Source organism: Corticium candelabrum, chromosome 20 (genome assembly GCF_963422355.1).
Source record: "Corticium candelabrum chromosome 20, ooCorCand1.1, whole genome shotgun sequence".
Lineage (NCBI taxonomy): Eukaryota > Metazoa > Porifera > Homoscleromorpha > Homosclerophorida > Plakinidae > Corticium > Corticium candelabrum.
Window position 1 is genome coordinate 216,517 of NC_085104.1, and position 17,500 is coordinate 234,016.

The following is a 17,500-nucleotide window of genomic DNA, read 5'->3' on the forward strand; positions in this document are numbered from 1 at the left end:
TGCCATTTGCATCTTTTGAAATTTTGGAGATCTTATCGAGATAGTCTTCAGTCATAGGGCCCCAAAAGCCAAAGTGTTCAACAACCAGTGGAATACATGTTGTATCAGATCCTGCTATAGACTGCTGTTGACCATATTTTGTCATTTTGCATTTTTCTCTCAACTCAGCTGCATAACCTGATATTTTGGCAGCTGATTGTACGGTGTCACAAGAATGTGGATGAGTAAGTGAAATGTCCAGGTCTTTTGTCAAGTGTCCAGTGGGATCATATGTTGTTATATCCAGCCTGTTATCAGAGTCAGTATACCTATTTCTTAGCTCAACTTGATGAGGAATATTTACCCCGTCTAAACATTTAGCCCGAGTTGACACGATTGTATTGTGTTGCCATACTGGGCCACCGCCAAACTTGCAGGTCAATAGATGATACCCATGTTCATCAAAGCTTCTACTACAATCACACTTGGTAACAATCTGGGAATATGGTAAAGGAATACCAAGTCTCAAAAATGCTGCCACACGAAATTCTGAGAACTTTAGAACAAATTTTGGTGCTGAAGGAATAGCTTGAAGCCATGATCCTGCTCCACGTCCCCGACATGACCTTATCCTAGCAGCATGTTTGACAGAGGATGCTTGCATAACAGATGTTGCTACATTCCCTTCAGCAACATCCGAGCTCAGGCGATTTTGGAGTTTTACTGGATTTGCCATAAGCCCAGACAAAGACTGAGGTATGAGTGTCTCTCCATCTGATCCTAAGGTGGAAGGAAGGCTTGCTATTGCCTTGCAAAGATGCTGATAAAAAGGAGGTGGACTTGCACAGTTGAGGCTGTCACATAGATCTATTCTAGATGGAAATCTTTGAGGAATTGTGCTCATTGAATAGCACCACGAACCCACAAAAGCAGCAGCAGAGATTTGTGTCAAGTTTGTAATGCTAAAACCTCCCAACTTGATCAACCAAGTCTAACTACATTGAGATGCTTGCTTCCATGTCAGCTCGTCAAGTGCACTCAACCCCAATATTGCTGCAAAAGTATCTCTTGATAGCTGATCATGAATGTGACAAGCTTGGTGTAAAACTGGAGGAGGCACGCACCTTGCTAAATGATTCAGTGTAGGCACATGACAGTACTGCAGTAAGAGAAGTGCACTTTGAGGATCATTCAAGTTGAGCAGTTGAGAACAAAGGCCTTCACCTGCAGCCACTGATTTGCTAATCTAGACTGGACATAAGAATCATTGCCAATAGGCACCCCAAGGATATCAACACCAGACGATACTATGGGAACTGAGAATCTGTTTACATTATTCTCTTTGGCTGATGGCAAATATATTTCACACTTTCTATCACAAATTTTCAGGTTGATTGTTTGAAACTCTTTTTGTAGATCAGTTAGCACTGACTCATACTGTTGACTATAGCCAACCACAAAGATGTCATCCAAGTGAGCCAAAGTGGTTAAATTGCTGTGCTTCTTTTGAAGCCTATTGATAACTGGGTGTATAGACAAAGCAAATAGGAATGGACCTAAGGGGTCACCTTGGTGAACCCCTTCTTCTGATGGAATAACTGACACAGATTTACCATTGAAGTACAGCAATGGACTTGTGATTCCATACATTTGTTGGACATGAGCATGAATTTGGGGAAATTGAATTATCACCTCATCCAAAAATTGTCGTCTTGAGACACTATTGAAGGCATTCGATATACCCGTTTTAAGAATTCCCAATTCTGAATCTGACTCTAGCAGCATTTGGATGTGGTGGACTAATATTTCTGATCCACCTGGCGTAGTTACCCCATGTTGAAGGGGAGCGAAGTAAGTTGCAAGATCTGACTTCAACTGAAGGCAAATAATCTTTGCAGTTAATCGCCTTAGTGTCTCACCTATTGCAATGGGTCTAACATCTCCGTTTCCCTTAGGAAGAGTAATCAATCTTGATGCTGTAAATAAAGGAGCTATGTTGGCAGGTAAGAGACCTTTCGCAATGTGACAGCAAGCTCCAAACAGGAGATCACAGGGGAGAATGTTTTCCAGTAGTAGACGTAGATGCTCATACCTCCAACCCGAAGGACCAGCACCCGACCCTCTTGGTGCTCTTCTCAATGCCTCCAAGAAAACAGACCTTTCAAGTCTATCTGAGGGGTGTTCACAGTAGAACGACGTAATTCTTCTGATTGACTAGGATGTTTGGCTTTCAATTGCTCCTCAGTTTCTGGTGACGGTGGTATCAAACCATCACTTGTAAGGATTCTTGCAGCACGAGACAATTCACCACACTTGACAGATTTCAGTGCAGCTCTAGACAGACAGACCGACAGACAGACAGACAGATGATGGACAGACAGACATGTCATGCAGACAGACACACAAACACCCCAATTATGCACATGCAACAGTAGCTAGTTGTTGTACCTTGGCAACAAGGGAATGTGTTGCTGCATCGATATTGATGTTGTCCTTCGCCGACGTTTCGTACCATTGTAGGAAACCTTTTTCAACACAATACTCCTCCATTTTCTTTGCATCAATGACAATTCCCTCCTTTGGTTTGTCACACTGTCAGTTACAGTAAATTCACATATACAACACGCCCAAATAATCGTGTTGTCTTTACCTTGTTTGCTAGTAAAATACATGGAACTGGTTTTCCATTAGGAAGATGGACTTTTTCATCGAGATCGTTTTTCCATTTCTGGACAGCATCAAATGTCGCTGATCTGCTTACGTCAAACACTATGAATGCTCCTACAGCTTCTCTGTAATAAACCTGATGAAGTACAAGTACACTACAGTTGGGTGTTATACAGATAGCGAAACAGAGTAAATGGACTTAGACAAACAAATAGACAATGAGACAGATGGACAAACAGACAGACAGACAGACAGACAGACATATAGATGGACAGATAAACAGACAAATAGACAAATAAACAAACAGACAAAGAAACAGATGCAAACAGACAGAATGCTAAGCTTAGATTAGCTGTCTGTTGTAATAGCTCCGACAGACAGACAAACAGACAGACAGACAGACAGACAACCGGCAATAACAGCACATCCGTAATGGTTTCAAACAAATAACCATCTTACTCTTGTCATATTCCCATATCTTTCCTGACCTGACAGTCACATAAATACACCAATCAAAACATCAATAATCAAATAACAGCAACTACAGCACTAACCTGCAATATCCCACATTTGTAAATTAATAAGAGTGTGATCATCCCAAGGCAGAAGCTTCATGGCAAAATCAACACCAATCTGCAACACGAATAGTCACGTGACAACAAGTACTAGTCACATGACAAACAAACGTCATGGTCACGTGACAACTAAAGGTATAGTCACGCGACAATCAAAGATAACAGTCGTGTGACAAATAGGTAAACGTACAAAATGCAATTGTTGATCAATCAAAATCACAGCCGCTATTATAAACAGCTAAACCGGTTTGCATTCTGTATTCAAATTACATTACAGACAAGACAAAACTGCGAATAAGTTTACAGTAACAAGTATTCCCGGATGTAATATTACGGAAATGGGTTTTTGTTTGCTTTCTTGCGTGTGTTGAACTGCTCAATGTTTTTAAGTGTTCCGAGGTTTTCTTCGTTGGTATGCTATGAGAATCATTGTTTTCGTCAGGATATCTTGTCCTATCATCCTTGTCATCCTCATGATCAGGAATTTGTGAAAGCTGATAAATTTTCGCTGCTGTTGCATAGATACACTTTCATGGAGGATGGTTTACTTTTTCGAGGATGTCGTATTCAAAGTTTTACTGTTGTGTTTGAATTTGGTCGTTTACATAACCGACGGCAGTTATTACATCATAATTGTTCACGTAACGGTCAGCTACTATTACATCATAATGGCAAGTCAAGACTATGGCTTTTCCTTCTCTTCCTGTGCGGTGACGTTGAATTAAACCCTGGTTCAGTCAAGTCTTTGTGTGGTTACTGTGTCAAAGGCGTGCATAAGAATCAATGCGGGATTTTTTGCGACTCCTGTCTTACATGGTATCATACTTCTTGTTTGGACATGCCCAAAATACCTATTTACGTTTAGCTCAGGAAACGAGTAAATGGGAGTGTTACAGATGTAGCGTCCCACAGTTTGAAAACTCCTTCTTTGAAGTCTCTAATAATTCACTTGCTGCTATGCCTAGTGACAGCAGTGCTCTAAATTGCGATGATAACATTGATGTTCATGGTTCATTGTTTTCTAATGTTAGAAAAATACGGGACTCTCATTGTGGCTACCTTTTGGCTCATTTGAACATTAATGGATTAGTCTCGAAAGTGGATCAGATTTGGTTGTTGCTGCAGTACTGCTCAGTTGTTATTTTAGTGCTAGGTGAAACAAAGTTGGATGAATCTATTTGCAGTGGACTTGTCAGTGTTAGAGGCTACGACCTTTATAGGTCAGATCGCTCTCGCTATGGTGGTGGAGTGCGTCTCTATATTTCTCAGCATCTACGTTGTTCAGAAATTTCTACCTCATCTCCCAAGTTCTGGAGAACTGAAAGGTATTTTTGTTGAAGTGGAGTTTTGTCGTGGAAAAATATCTGTTGTTGGCTACTTGTATCATCCACCTTCAGCGTGTTTTTATAAATTCACACAGTCTCTTACGTCTATAATGGATGCCATATACGCTGGCTTTTCTACCTGTGATGTTACTCTCCTAGGAGATTTAAATGTTGACTTTTTTAATACAAAGAATGACTTATTAAGTGATAGTATTAACCTTCTTCAGCTCCAAAATCTAGTGGAATCTCCGACTCGCATCACAGCTACTTCTTCTACACTTATTGATGTAATACTAGTTACTGCTCCATTATTTTTTACCGAAACTTAATCTTTGGATTCAAGTGGATTGAGTGATCACAATCTCATTTATACTATCAGAAGCTCACAAAGTATGATTCACCCAGTTTTGCATTGTTCTCGACGTCAAAGTAGTACGTGTATTACAAAATTTCTAGATTACTTAAATACAGCGCCTTGGTCGATGATTCCCTCGTTTGAAGACATTAATGATCAGTGGAATACCTGGAGGTCTATATTCATGCAAATAGTGGATCGCCATTTTCCTATTAAAAACAACGTCAAAGATCTCGATCTTCAATACCTTGGATGTTGCCCACTATTATTGACTTTATCCGTAAATGAGAATATTGCCGTAGGGCATCAATCTCTCGAAAGAGAACAACTGATGAGCGATTAATCTATTAAAACCTCTACAGAGAATTTTGTAATGAAGTAAAGTATGCCCTTCATGACGCCAAGGCCAAGTTCTTTCAGGAAAAGCTAACTGCCATGCACAAGTGTCCTTCAAAGTTTTGGAATACCATCAATCAAATTTCGGGGCACAATAGAGTTTCTTCTGTTCAGTTACCACCCGTAGCAGCTCTTGGCAGACAATTTAGTTCAGTTGTCGGGACAATTAAGACTGCTGAATTTAACAGCTTTCAGTCGCAGAAGCAATTCCAAGGACCTACTAATCTCTCTTATTTCTCAACTATTACTGAGCTGGAGGTTTACAATCTACTATCAAAACTTGATGTGAACAAAGCAAGTGCCTGGGATGAAGTAGAAGCAAAATATCTCAAAATTGGTGCAGCTGCCATTGTTCCCTCTCTTATGGCACTCTTCAATACCTCGCTGGCTTCTGGTGAACTTCCTGAAGATTGGAAATGTGCCAAAATTACTCCTGTCTTTAAATTGGGTGCCCGAAGTGATCCAACAAACTATCAGCCTATTTCTCTTTTGCCAATTGTCTCCAAACTTTTGGAACAGTTTGTCTTTAACAATTTTAGTCAGCATTTGGAAGTGAACTCGCTTTTACCAGAATGTCAATATGGTTTTCGAAAAGGTCGATCAACCCAGGATGCTGTCAGTATACTAGTGAATGACCTACTCGAAGCAAAAGATAATCGTCATTGTTTAGGAGCCGTGCTCCTTGATGTTCAAAAAACATTTGACATGGTGAATCATCGTCTACTTCTTCGTAAGCTGTCTCTTGGCGGAGTCGATGGCACTGCTCATTGCTGGTTTTCTAATTATCTTACCGGCCACCGACAATTTGTGAAAGTTGGAGATGATATCTCTCTAAAGGTCTCTGTTGTACGAGGTGTTCCACAAGGTTCTAAGCTTGGACCATTATTATTCAATTATTATACCAAGGATTTGCCCTCTGCTGTCAGAAAGTCTTCTCTTATTCTATTTGCAGACGATGCGTCCCTTTATACAAGCGAGGAAATCATTTAATGAAGTGACTTCTACCTTGCAGTTCGATCTCGATTCTCTATCCAACTGGTACCAACACAACATGATGTCACTGAATGAAAAAAAGTCTGAATTGTTGCTATTTAAAAAATTTCGCAACAGTTCGATGCTGTCTAACTACTCCGTCAAGATTGGTAAAACTTCCCTCAAACCAACAGACTCAGCAAGATATCTAGGTGTTATATTTGATAAAAATCTAAACTAGCGCCCGCAGCTCGACGCAGTTGTGAGGAAAAGTGGCAGGAAGATTGGGATTATATATCGTTGTCATCATCTCCTTGACCACCACTCTCGACTAGCTATAGTGAAATCAGTGATTCAGCCTGATCTAGATTATTGCGCTGTTGTATGGAATAATGGCACTGCGGGCATAGCAAAGTGGAATCAGAGAATTGGAAAAAGGTTTTTGAGAGTATTTTCTGGCCTGAAACCAAGGGAATCTACTGGAAATATGTCTTCTGTCTTCTCTAAATTTGGTCTCCAATCACATTAGGCCAGACACTCTTTCTACCTAGGTACACTCGCTCACCGGTGTCTACATTCTCTAGCTCCTAACAGTGTCAACTTCCGGTATCACTCACTTGAAAATCATTATTATCACACTCGTCTTACTCAATCGGGACTACATATGCTTAATCCAAACACTGAAGCACTTCGGCAGTCTTCATTTTATCGTGCTCAAAAGTTCTGGAATTCTCTTCCATGTAGGCTAAGAATAGTCTCTAAAGTCTCTAATTTTAAGCAGCGTCTACAGAAGTTCTGTTACAGTGTAGATGATATTTAGATTCATGTGTTCTAAAATATTAGATAATGTTTCACTTAGACTGTATAGTATGTATGTTAACGTAAATATTCATGTATGTGTGCTTGGTATGATACCCGGAAGATCGACTGCTGAGTTGAGGGTTTTCCGTAGTAAAAGAAAAAGAAAAAGAAAAAGAAATACAAATACAAATACAAATAGCACGTGGTGTGAGAGCCTCGACCTCCCAGACCCGTAAATGGCGCTACACGGGTTGGGGAAGTCGAGGCTAATCCCACAATGGTGTGGAATGGGCGTGTCAACAGGATGTCGAAGTTCATGGAGATCATGCAGTATACTGACCGTTGCTTGATAGACTGCCGAGAATACGCGATGCACATAACGTTTAATGATACTCGTCTTTCCAACGCTCGCCTCACCAATGACTAGGACCTTATACAAATATTCCTTCGCTTCTTCGTCTGTTGACATTGACTGCAGAACGTGTGAACATTGTGTTGAAATAGTTGATAGGTGACATGAGTATTTTCTTACCATTACTGACGAGAAAAGTGAAACTATGTCATAGTTTCGATGCTTGACTGGTACATGGAAAAAGTAAAAGTCATATGACTTCCTCGGTGTTCTATCCCCTCTCGCGACTAATTATCGTGGTTACTGTACCGTGTTGTCATGTATCCGGGTTGTTGTAAATCCTCCTGAATTTGCTACAAAATATTACAGTTTATTTTGTTGATTAATGAAATTTATACATGGTAAATTAATTAATAATGTATGGCTCTCATTATAAAAGGTAGAAACACCAAAACCTGTGTGTGTGTGTGTGTGTGTGTGTGTGTGTGTGTGTGTGTGTGAGTGTGTGTGTGTGTGTGTGTGTGTGTGTGTGTGTGTGTGTGTGTGTGTGTGTGAGTGAGTGTGTGTGTGTGTGTGTGTGAGTGTGTGTGTGTGTGTGTGTGTGTGTGTGTGTGTGTGTGTGTGATGTGTGTGTGTGTGTGTGTGTGTGTGTGAGTGTGTGTGTGTGTGTGTGTGTGTGTGTGTGTGTGAGTGTGTGTGTGTGTGTGTGTGTGTGTGTGTGTGTGTGTGTGTGTGTGTGTGTGTGTGTGTGTGTGTGTGTGTGTGTGTGTGTGTGTGTGTGTGTGTGTGTGTGTGTGTGTAACTGGCGGGGTATTAGTCTACTAGATGTCATAGGGAAGGTATTCGCTAGAATCATTCAAGAACATATCTTGCCAGAATCCCAGTGCGGTTTTAGAAAGAGAAGAGGATGTGTAGACATGATTTTTGTGGCTAGACAACTGATGGAAAAGGCTATTGAGCATGATAAAGCACTCTTTGTCCTGTTTGTAGATCTAAAGAAAGCTTATGACTCAGTACCTCGTCAAGCCTTATGGAGAGTGTTGGAGAAATGTGGTGTGCCCACAGTAATGCTCAGCATTATTCAGTCGTGTCGTCAGGGTATGAGAGCAGAGGTGAGAGTGGGATCAGATCTATCTGATGCATTTGAGGTAAGAAATGGTCTTAGACAAGGGTGCACTTTGGCTCCTACTTTATTCAACATCTACTTCAATGCTATGGTAACATGTTGGCGAGATGAGTGTGCAGAGGCTGGAATTGATGTACTGTTCAAACATGGCAGAAAGCTGGTTGGAGATAGAACTGGAAAGTCGAGGCTGCAAATAGTAAGGGTGACTGAGTCACAGTTTGCAGATGATGTGGCTCTGTATTCCAGTTCTTGTGAGATTAATGAAATGGCATCTAGAAAGTTTGTTGATATGGCAAGAAAATGGGGGTTGACAGGTAACACTCAGAAGACAAAAGGAATAGTAATAGGGACAGCGATTGATGACAGGGATATGGCTTTGGTACAAGTTGATGGAGAGGAAATTGAGATAGTGGATTGCTTTACGTACTTGGGGTCTAATTTATCAAGAGATGGAGATGTCACACTAGATGTTACCAGTAGGATAGAAAAGGCTTCCAAAGCTTTTGGAGCTTTGAGAGGTCCTATTTTCAACAATTCTAACTTGTCAGTGGCTACCAAGAGAGCAGTCTACAGAGCAGTGGTTTTGGCAGTGCTGTTGTATGGATCTGAAACTTGGGTGCTAAAAGCTCAACACACAAAAAGGCTAAATGTCTTTCACAATCGTTGTGTGAGAACCATACTTGGAGTCAACAGATTTGAGCAATGGCAGGAGAGGTTAACAACACGAGTTTCAGCTATAAATTTTGGTATGCATTGGACAATCCCTGACATCATAATGGAGCAGCGATTGAAGTGGCTGGGTCATGTGAGTAGAATGAATGAGGAACGACTTCCAAAGAAATTGATGTTTGGGGAATTGAGGAAGACAAGACCTCGCCATGGAACAAGAAAGAGATGGAGAGATCTAGTTAGGCAAGATCTGCAATTAGTAGATACCAAAAACATCTGGTACCAGAGATGCCAAGACCGGAATGGGTGGTTCAGTCTTTGTCAAAGGGATGTTGAGAAGGTAATCACAAATCGTGGGAAAAGCAGATGTGCAGCGAATGTACGATTCCAAGGAGAAAGTTTCTTATGTGAATGTAGAAGATCATTTAGACGACAAGGCGACCTTACAAGACACAGGCGGTTTTGTCCTAGTAATTTGCCAGTTGCCCAGGAGAACAATTCAAGGGCCCCCGCTATCATAGTTTCTTTTACTATGGGCGGCTTCAAGGTTCAAAGTTCAAGGTTTGCCCATCTTGAAATGAACAATATAATTTGCCAACCTCTTGTGCAAAAATGAATAACTTCCTTGGATTGCGTGCGTGCGTGTGTGTGTGTGTGTGTGTGTGTGTGTGTGTGTGTGTGTGTGTGTGTGTGTGTGTGTGTGCGCGCGCGCGAGTGTTGTATAGTAGCCATTGTCAACACATGAGACACATGTACATGTATACTCATCAGCAACACATCTACAGTCGATTACAAGCACTGCACGTTTCTACAAAATTCAATTCCTGGAGTTTTAAAATCCATAAATTAGTAAAATAAACATATCAGGCGGCAAACTAATCAACAAGCACAGTTCTAGTGAGCAACCCAATGGATCTAAACCCTGAAGACAACTAGACAGCTAACAACACCCACTCCGTTGTTTTTGTGGCAAAGTTTCTGTGGGATCCACAACATCGCTGTCTCTGTCCCATTCGTTTGAATCGTTGTTTTCCAAAATCTAAAAATTGTAAATATCAATTAGTCAGACAGTTTGATCAACAAGCTATACACAGAAGAGCGTAACTAATAGACAATTAATTAACCTCCTAATCAATTGGAGTTAATAACTAATTGCATAGTAGCGATTCTCTTTGCTTGAAGACAGACTACAAGCACACGACAAAACCCAATCTTTAATTAATAAATATGTAAATAATATGGCTAGTAGTTTTTTAAAATTAATTAATTACTTAATACATTTAATACTACTGATTAAAAATAATAAATAAAATAATTAAGTTAAAATAAATTAATAAATTAAATTAATAGATATAATGAATATATTAATTTACTATTTTTTTAAATTAATAAATTACTTAATACATTTAATATACAAATAATACTATTAATCAAAAATATCAGATTAAGAAATAACTAATTTAATTAATAGATTAAATTGATATATTAAATAATACATTTTAATACTATTAATTAAAAAATAAATTAATAAATAAATAAGTTATTAATTAAGTCAAAATAAATTAATTAATTAATACATTTAATACTATTAATAAAAAAATAATAAATTAATAAATTAAATTAATATATTAAATTACTATTTTTTAAAATTAATTAAATAATGCATAGAAATATATTTGTCATACTGCATTTGATTTTTCAATACACACAAAACATCAGCATGTAGTATAGTCTGACCTTCGAGACTAGACAATTTGCTGCCTCGTCAATATTAATGTTATCCTTCGCTGACGTTTCAAACCACTTGAGAAAGCCTTTGTCCTGACAGTATTCATCCATTTGATGCTTGTTGTTGACTAAACCTTCTTTGGCTTGATCACACTGTTAATATTAATATCAACCAGAGATGACGTATACATATGTTGTTACTGTGTATTAGACTATGGATGTCACCTTGTTTGCTAGTAAAATACAAGGGACTGGTTTTCCATCTGGAAGTTGGACTTTAGCGTCTAAGTCGTTTTTCCATTTCTGGACGGCTTCGAATGTTGACGCTCGTGTGACATCGAACACAATGAATGCTCCCACTGCTTCTTTATAGTAAACCTTGATAAAACGGGGTGAGACAGAAGGCAGTGTGACAGACAGACAGACAACCAGACACACAGACAGACAGACAACCAGACAGACCAGACAGACAACTAGACAGACAGACAGACAGACAGGCAACCAGACAGATGGACAGACAGACAGACAAACCAGACAGACAACCAGACAGACAAACCAGACAGACAACCAGACAGACAGACATACAGACAACCAGACAGACCAGACAACCAGACAGACGAATGAAGACACAAACAAAACAAAAAACAAAAAACAAACAAACACAGTGATACACAGAAAGGCAAAGAAACAGACCAAATGCAGACGGACATATGGACAAACATACAAATACACAGACAGACAAAACAAACAGAGACAAACATGCAGGCAGAAAAGCAGATAGACAAAAAGACATATAAACATAACCAAAATACAGACACACAGACAGATAGATGGACAAACATACAAACAGACAAACAAACAAGGTATAAAGGTATAGCCATATGAACAAACACACAAACATAACCAGGACTGACGGACTAACACAATTAACTAATCAACGTCTCACCCTTGTCATGTTCCCATACCGTTCCTGACCTAAAGTCACGTGATCAAAACTGAAACTGACACTCAACACACTCAAATACCATTCGCGACTACCTGCAATATCCCATAGCTGCAACCTAATCAACGTATTCTGATCCCAATTCAAAACCTTCAGGGCAAAATCCACACCAATCTGCAACACACAAGAGGGTCAACCAACAAGTCACGTGACCAAAAGTTAATTAAGTTAAATCAATGGAAATAAACCAGCATAAGGACACAACATAACGTTCGAACCAAAGTAGCAACTTGTGCACACATCCACTGCATTATCACATAGCAACATTCATGTAGCAATTAGTCATGACACATGCCAACAGGTCACGTGACCAAACAGGTTCCAACACTAGATATCGGAAAACGAAACCGGCGACTCCAACACAACAGAACGACACTAAAACGTAAAGTAGCAACCCTGCACACAATCGCACGCTTGCGCACATCCACTGCACATAGCAACAGACGTCCAATGAAAGTAACTCATGACGTTCACGTCACATGACTCATGACTGACTCTGACTCACATTATGACACTAACAGAACAGAACGCAAACACACAGCCACGGCGATAAAAGATGACACGTTCATCACATCAACGACTCATACGACGACGACATGAAGCGTCACGTCCAATCGCCAACGTTCTCTCATTCCTAACTCGCTCACCGTCGCTCTGTAGTGCACGGAGAAAAACTGGTGGACGTAGCGTTTGATGATGCTCGTCTTGCCGACGCCAAGTTCGCCGATAACGAGCACTTTGTAGAGATGCTCGCGTTTTTCGAGTGCAGCTGACTGCGAGAGAAGAATTAGCAACGTGATTCGAGCTTGGTTGTTGAGATCGTGTGTTACCATGATGGTGTTCGTAGTGTTCAACACTCGCAGACGCTCAGATTTCCTTGATTGTGAAAGAACTAGAATTAGATAACGCGCGCTAATGGGGAAGCTCAATTATCTATGCGTTGTGATGAATTAGTCATGTAGTCAATAAGACTTAAAAGTTAGAGATAAATGGAAACAAAATTGCCAATGATGGAGTTGAAGTAAGATAATATATACGCATGCGCATTAGATATAAATAAATAAATAATTAAATACAAATTGTTATTATGTAATTTTTTTTACAAGATAAAAGTTGATTTAGTAAATAGTTAATGTTATTTTTAATTTTTTATTATTTTAAATAATTAGTTAACATTTTCATATATTTATACAAAATTTGTTTCACTAAATTAATTAATGTTTATTAATATTTTTAAATTTTAAGAAGTTGACAGTTAAATGTACCCAAGATTGTTACTTGTAAAGTTGCAAACAGTAATTGTAGCTAATAAGTGTAATTAATGATTACAATCAAATTAAACAAAATTAAGGATTCAACCAATCCGCTCATGGTTAAAAATATGTCTTATCCGGGACATTCTTCGGTTCACCAGTGTATCTCTCTACTCGTGTGGCGTTCAACAATGTCTCACTACCACATATCATCGTTACTCGAGAAGGTAAGCGTGCTGCTTGAGTATGACACGAGGGTCCCCAATTGGGGGTTGTTGAGCAGATGAAATCTTCTGACAAAGATTTTCGGTTTATGGCAACGAATGATCTGATGTCTGAGCTGCAGCGTGATGGCATTAAGCTTGATGATGAGAGTGAGCGTCAGGTTGTGCAAATGTTGTTGAAATTGTTGGATGACAAGAACGGAGAAGTGCAGAATCTCGCTGTTAAATGGTTCGTTTGTTGTGCAGAAATTTGTTGTTATTTTTATTGCATTTGTTTATATGTTTGTTTGTTGTTTTCTGACTGTGTGTGTGTGCATGCGTCTGTCAGTCCGTCTTGTCTGTCTGTCTGTCTGTCTGTCTGTCTGTCTGTCTGTCAAATTTTCATATATTTTTATACATCAAAGCTAATACAGGTGAAACTAAAGTAACAGCTAATGAACAACAAGTGTCACAACTACAATTACAATTACACAAATAACAATTAGCATTAAAAAGCTCCCCTATGGAGCCTACAAACCGAAATTTAGTTTACTGAATTGAAAGTTGAACAACATCTAAACTCTGGTCAGTATGACTGTCTGTCTGTCTGTCTGTCTGTCTGTCTGTCAAAGGTATTTTATTCAATAGAACAAAGTACGTACAGATGGAGGCTAAATCCTCTACAACACAATGTCCTCATCAGTCCAATTAACTACACACGTGCTTGCTCCTTTACTAAAAAAAAGTAAAGGCCAAATGGCCTTGGAAAAACACAAATTAACTAGCATCATCTAAAAGTCTCTCCACTTTCCTGTAGATGACTCGAGCATTGGCTTTTTGTAGCTGAATGGACATGCGCTCCCTCCAATGTGTCTTGAATGAGGAGGCATTTGTTGTTCCATAGGCATCCGTTGATCTACTTGACAAATGCTGTAGGTACATTTCTGCTTGTTGTCCCCATCGACCAAAATGTTCCAAGACTAGTGGGACTGCTGTCACTGTTTCCTTACCAAGAAGTCGTTCTCTGCTATATTTTTCCGTTTTCTTCTGCTCTCTCCTGGATGCTGCAGCACCTTCCGTAGATGCTGATGCTGAAATTACTTCACTGCTCCAGGGATGTGCTAGCGAAATGTCTAAATCTGTGTTGGACCCTGATCCAACATCGAAAACTGTTATGTCAGGGCGGTTGTCAGATGTAATGTATCGATGACGTGGCTCTCTGTGATGGTGCATTTGTAATCTGTCTGTCTGTCTGTCTGTCTGTCTGTCTGCCTGACTGCCTGTCAATAATGTATATTTGAAACATCAAAGGTATTACACACTGTCCGTCCGTTTGTCTATCTATCCGTCTGTCTGTCTGTCTGGTTGTCTGTCTGTCTTTTTTATATATTTTCATAAATGAATGCTATTACAACCAAATTTATTTTATATGTTCCAGAGACCCAATAGGGTCAATACACCTCACAAACTAATGTACGCAAAACTGTATCTGTCTGTCCATCTGTTTGTCTGTCTGTCTATCTGTCTATCTGTCCTGTCTGTCTGTTTGTCTGACTGTCTATCTGTCTGTCTGTCTATCTGTCCTGTTCGTCTGTCTGTTTGTCTGTCTGTTGTCTATCTGTTTGTCTGTCTGTCTGGCTGTCCATCTGTCTGTCTATCTGTCCCGTCTGTCTGTCTGTCTGTCTATCTGTCCCGTCTGTCTGTCTGTCTGTCTATCTGTCCTGTCCGTCTGTCTGTCTATCTGTTTGTCTATTGGTCTGTCTGTCTGTCAGTCTATCTGTCTGTCAATAATATATTTGAAACATTAATATTATCACATTCTGTCTGTCTCTTTGTCCATCCGTCTGTCTGTCTGGTTGTCTGTCTGTTGTCTGTCTGTTTACACAACCGCTATTCTATAATCAGTAGATAGTGTGCCTTTTGTCATAGTTTGGGACCTCTTATTACTAAAGTAAAGGATGCACAAGTTGAAGTGATAGCAGACAGCTTGTGTCAGAACATGGTGACTGGCAAGGAGCAGTTAAGGGACATCTCCAGTATTGGATTGAAGACAGTAATTGGTGGACTGCCGGCATCTTCAGCATCTTCTTTGGCAGCAAACATTTGTCGTCGTGTGACGGGAAAGTTGACAAGCACAGTGACGAAGACGGACGTCGTCTCGGTTCAGCTTGATGCTCTTGAAATTCTCGGTGATCTTTTGACAAAATATGGAGGTACGTGCGCGGTGTGGTGTAGACACAGCTGATGCACTTAACTGATGTGACATGGTAGAATGGGATGTATTAGGGGAGGCTAGCTAATGAATGGATGAATGGGCAGGCAAAACAACAGACAAATTGACAGACACACAGACAGATGGACAGATAGACAGACAGATGGACAGACAGACAGACATACTGATATACAGACATGCAGATAGACAGACAGACAGACAGACAGACTGATAGACAGACAGACAGAAATACAGACAGACAGACAGACAGACAGACTGACTGATAGACAGACAGACAAATTGACAGACTGTCCCAGTTCTCTTAGAACTTGCTGATTTTTAGCGTAGACTGTAATAATGTCTTGTATAAGAAATATATGTATTGACAGACAGAGACAGACAGACTGATAGACAGACAGACAGACAGACAGACTGACAGACTGACTGATAGACAGACAGACAAATTGACAGACAGATACCAGGTAAACAGCAAACAATATTAGGAGTATTTTATTTAACAGCATTTCATTAATTAACTTTAATTTTTGATATTACTTTTTTTACTCCAGGTCTTTTGCAGTCTTTCCATTCATCTATTCAGTCGGCACTTTTCCCTCAACTCACAAGTTCTCGAATGGCTGTCAGAAAGAGAACCATCATTGCACTTAGTGAGTGACACTTATCATCGCACGTTAAGTTACAGTGCATTTTCGTAATTGTGTGTGTGTGTGTGTGTGTGTGTGTGTGTGTGTGTGTGTGTGTGTGTGTGTGTGTGTGTGTGTGTAGGTTCGTTGGTACACAGCTCTTCATCTCCTTTGTTTGTGGAGTTGATTGATCATTTGCTGAGTGAGTTAACACAAGACAAGATGCGCTCAACAACAAGAACATACATCCAATGTGCAGCTGCTATTAGGTATAACGATTAAGTGTTTAGAGACAGAGACAAACAGACAGACAGACAAACACACAGACAGACAGACTGACAGACAGACAGACACACAGACAGACATACACACAGACAGACAGACAGATAGCGAGATGAAGAGGATGAATTTGAAGCAGATGAAATACATTGGATGTATTACATTATATTTGTGACTGTGTAACTGTTGTTGTAGTCGAGCTGCTGGTCATCGTATGGGTGAATATCTTGGTAGAGTGTTTCCTCATGTTGTGAAATTTTGTCAAGTAGAAGATGATGATGAATTGAGAGAATACTGTATTCAGGCAAGTTGCAGCGTACACACACACACACACACACACACACACACACACACGCACACACACACACACACACACACACACACACACACACACACACACACATCCATGTTGGCTATTCAAACTAAACAACAAGTGATGCATATATTTTTCTCTATACAGGCATTTGAAGCGTTCGTGAGTCGCTGCCCGAAGGAAGTAACACCACATGTTCCTCAAGTGAGTTTTATCACTAAACCACCCGCCGCCTGTTTGTTGTAACTATTGAAATTGAGGCAGATCATTGATATTTGCTTGAAACTGATTACATACGATCCTAACTACAACTACGACAGTGATGATGAGCAGCAAACTATGGAGATAGAAGACAATCAGGAAGAAGAGTGCGTGTTTGTTTCCATGGCAACAGATTAGAATATTTTATGGGCATTTCTTACTGTCTACGAAATGCTGTAGTTGCATTATGATTAGTTTATGGTGTTTGTATTTGCAGGGAAAGCGATGATGATTATAGTGATGATGATGACATGAGTTGGAAGGTAGGTTTTTGAATAGGAATGTACAGTTTGTTTGTCTGTCTGTCTGTCTGTCTGTCTGTCTGTCTGTCTGTCTGTCTGTCTCTGTCTGTTTGTCTGTCTGTGTGTCTGTCTGTGTGTCTGCCTG

General features: G+C 39.8%; 5 protein-coding genes across 6 annotated transcripts in view; 2 read left to right on the plus strand and 3 right to left on the minus strand.

Moving 5' to 3' along the window:
- Positions 1–834, minus strand: part of LOC134195922 (uncharacterized) — a 1,114-nt gene extending 280 nt beyond the window's left edge. Inside the window, exon 1 of the mRNA XM_062665014.1 lies at positions 1–834. This exon is cut by the window's left edge and continues 280 nt beyond it. Within this exon, the coding sequence (XP_062520998.1) occupies positions 1–715 (715 nt within the window). The 5' untranslated portion in view covers positions 716–834.
- Positions 1–7,685, minus strand: part of LOC134195379 (ras-related protein Rab-38-like) — a 9,755-nt gene extending 2,070 nt beyond the window's left edge. Inside the window, exons 1-6 of the mRNA XM_062664398.1 lie at positions 7,603–7,685; positions 7,411–7,542; positions 3,201–3,279; positions 3,106–3,134; positions 2,630–2,782; positions 2,428–2,571 (exon numbers count right to left, since the gene is read on the minus strand). Of these exons, the coding sequence (XP_062520382.1) occupies positions 2,428–2,571; positions 2,630–2,782; positions 3,106–3,134; positions 3,201–3,279; positions 7,411–7,542; positions 7,603–7,605 (540 nt within the window). The 5' untranslated portion in view covers positions 7,606–7,685. The remainder of the gene's footprint in view (positions 1–2,427; positions 2,572–2,629; positions 2,783–3,105; positions 3,135–3,200; positions 3,280–7,410; positions 7,543–7,602) is intronic.
- A 606-nt stretch (positions 7,686–8,291) lies between these two features.
- On the plus strand, positions 8,292–9,833 carry LOC134196002 (uncharacterized). The gene has a single exon (XM_062665082.1). It carries the CDS (start codon positions 8,340–8,342, stop codon positions 9,831–9,833), a length of 1,494 nt encoding a protein of 497 aa, XP_062521066.1. The 5' UTR covers positions 8,292–8,339.
- A 126-nt stretch (positions 9,834–9,959) lies between these two features.
- Positions 9,960–12,968, minus strand: LOC134195930 (ras-related protein Rab-32-like). The gene is made up of 7 exons (XM_062665021.1): positions 12,779–12,968; positions 12,596–12,721; positions 11,984–12,062; positions 11,892–11,920; positions 11,171–11,323; positions 10,955–11,098; positions 9,960–10,256 (listed from the first exon to the last, which is right to left on the minus strand). The coding sequence occupies exons 1-7, from the start codon at positions 12,779–12,781 to the stop codon at positions 10,158–10,160; spliced, it is 633 nt and encodes a 210-aa protein (XP_062521005.1). The 5' UTR covers positions 12,782–12,968; the 3' UTR covers positions 9,960–10,157.
- A 251-nt stretch (positions 12,969–13,219) lies between these two features.
- The window catches only part of LOC134195929 (cullin-associated NEDD8-dissociated protein 1-like), a 15,671-nt gene continuing 11,390 nt past the window's right edge, over positions 13,220–17,500 (plus strand). For both annotated transcript variants that reach the window (XM_062665019.1, XM_062665020.1), the window contains exons 1-9: positions 13,220–13,428; positions 13,485–13,654; positions 15,334–15,617; positions 16,186–16,284; positions 16,403–16,529; positions 16,735–16,843; positions 17,000–17,056; positions 17,117–17,220; positions 17,331–17,376. In XM_062665019.1, coding sequence (XP_062521003.1) covers positions 13,270–13,428; positions 13,485–13,654; positions 15,334–15,617; positions 16,186–16,284; positions 16,403–16,529; positions 16,735–16,843; positions 17,000–17,056; positions 17,117–17,220; positions 17,331–17,376 — 1,155 coding nt within the window. In that variant the 5' untranslated portion in view covers positions 13,220–13,269. The remainder of the gene's footprint in view (positions 13,429–13,484; positions 13,655–15,333; positions 15,618–16,185; positions 16,285–16,402; positions 16,530–16,734; positions 16,844–16,999; positions 17,057–17,116; positions 17,221–17,330; positions 17,377–17,500) is intronic.

Excerpts from the sequence above, each read along its gene's own strand:
- LOC134196002 (XM_062665082.1), top strand. The coding sequence starts at position 8,340 with ATGATTTTTGTGGCTAGACAACTGATGGAAAAGGCTATTGAGCATGAT.
- LOC134195930 (XM_062665021.1), bottom strand. Across the intron at positions 11,099-11,170 it reads GTATTTTACTAGCAAACAAG|TGTGATCAAGCCAAAGAAGG; the intron begins GTGACATCCATA and ends TAATATTAACAG. Across the intron at positions 10,257-10,954 it reads CAAATTGTCTAGTCTCGAAG|ATTTTGGAAAACAACGATTC; the intron begins GTCAGACTATAC and ends TACAATTTTTAG.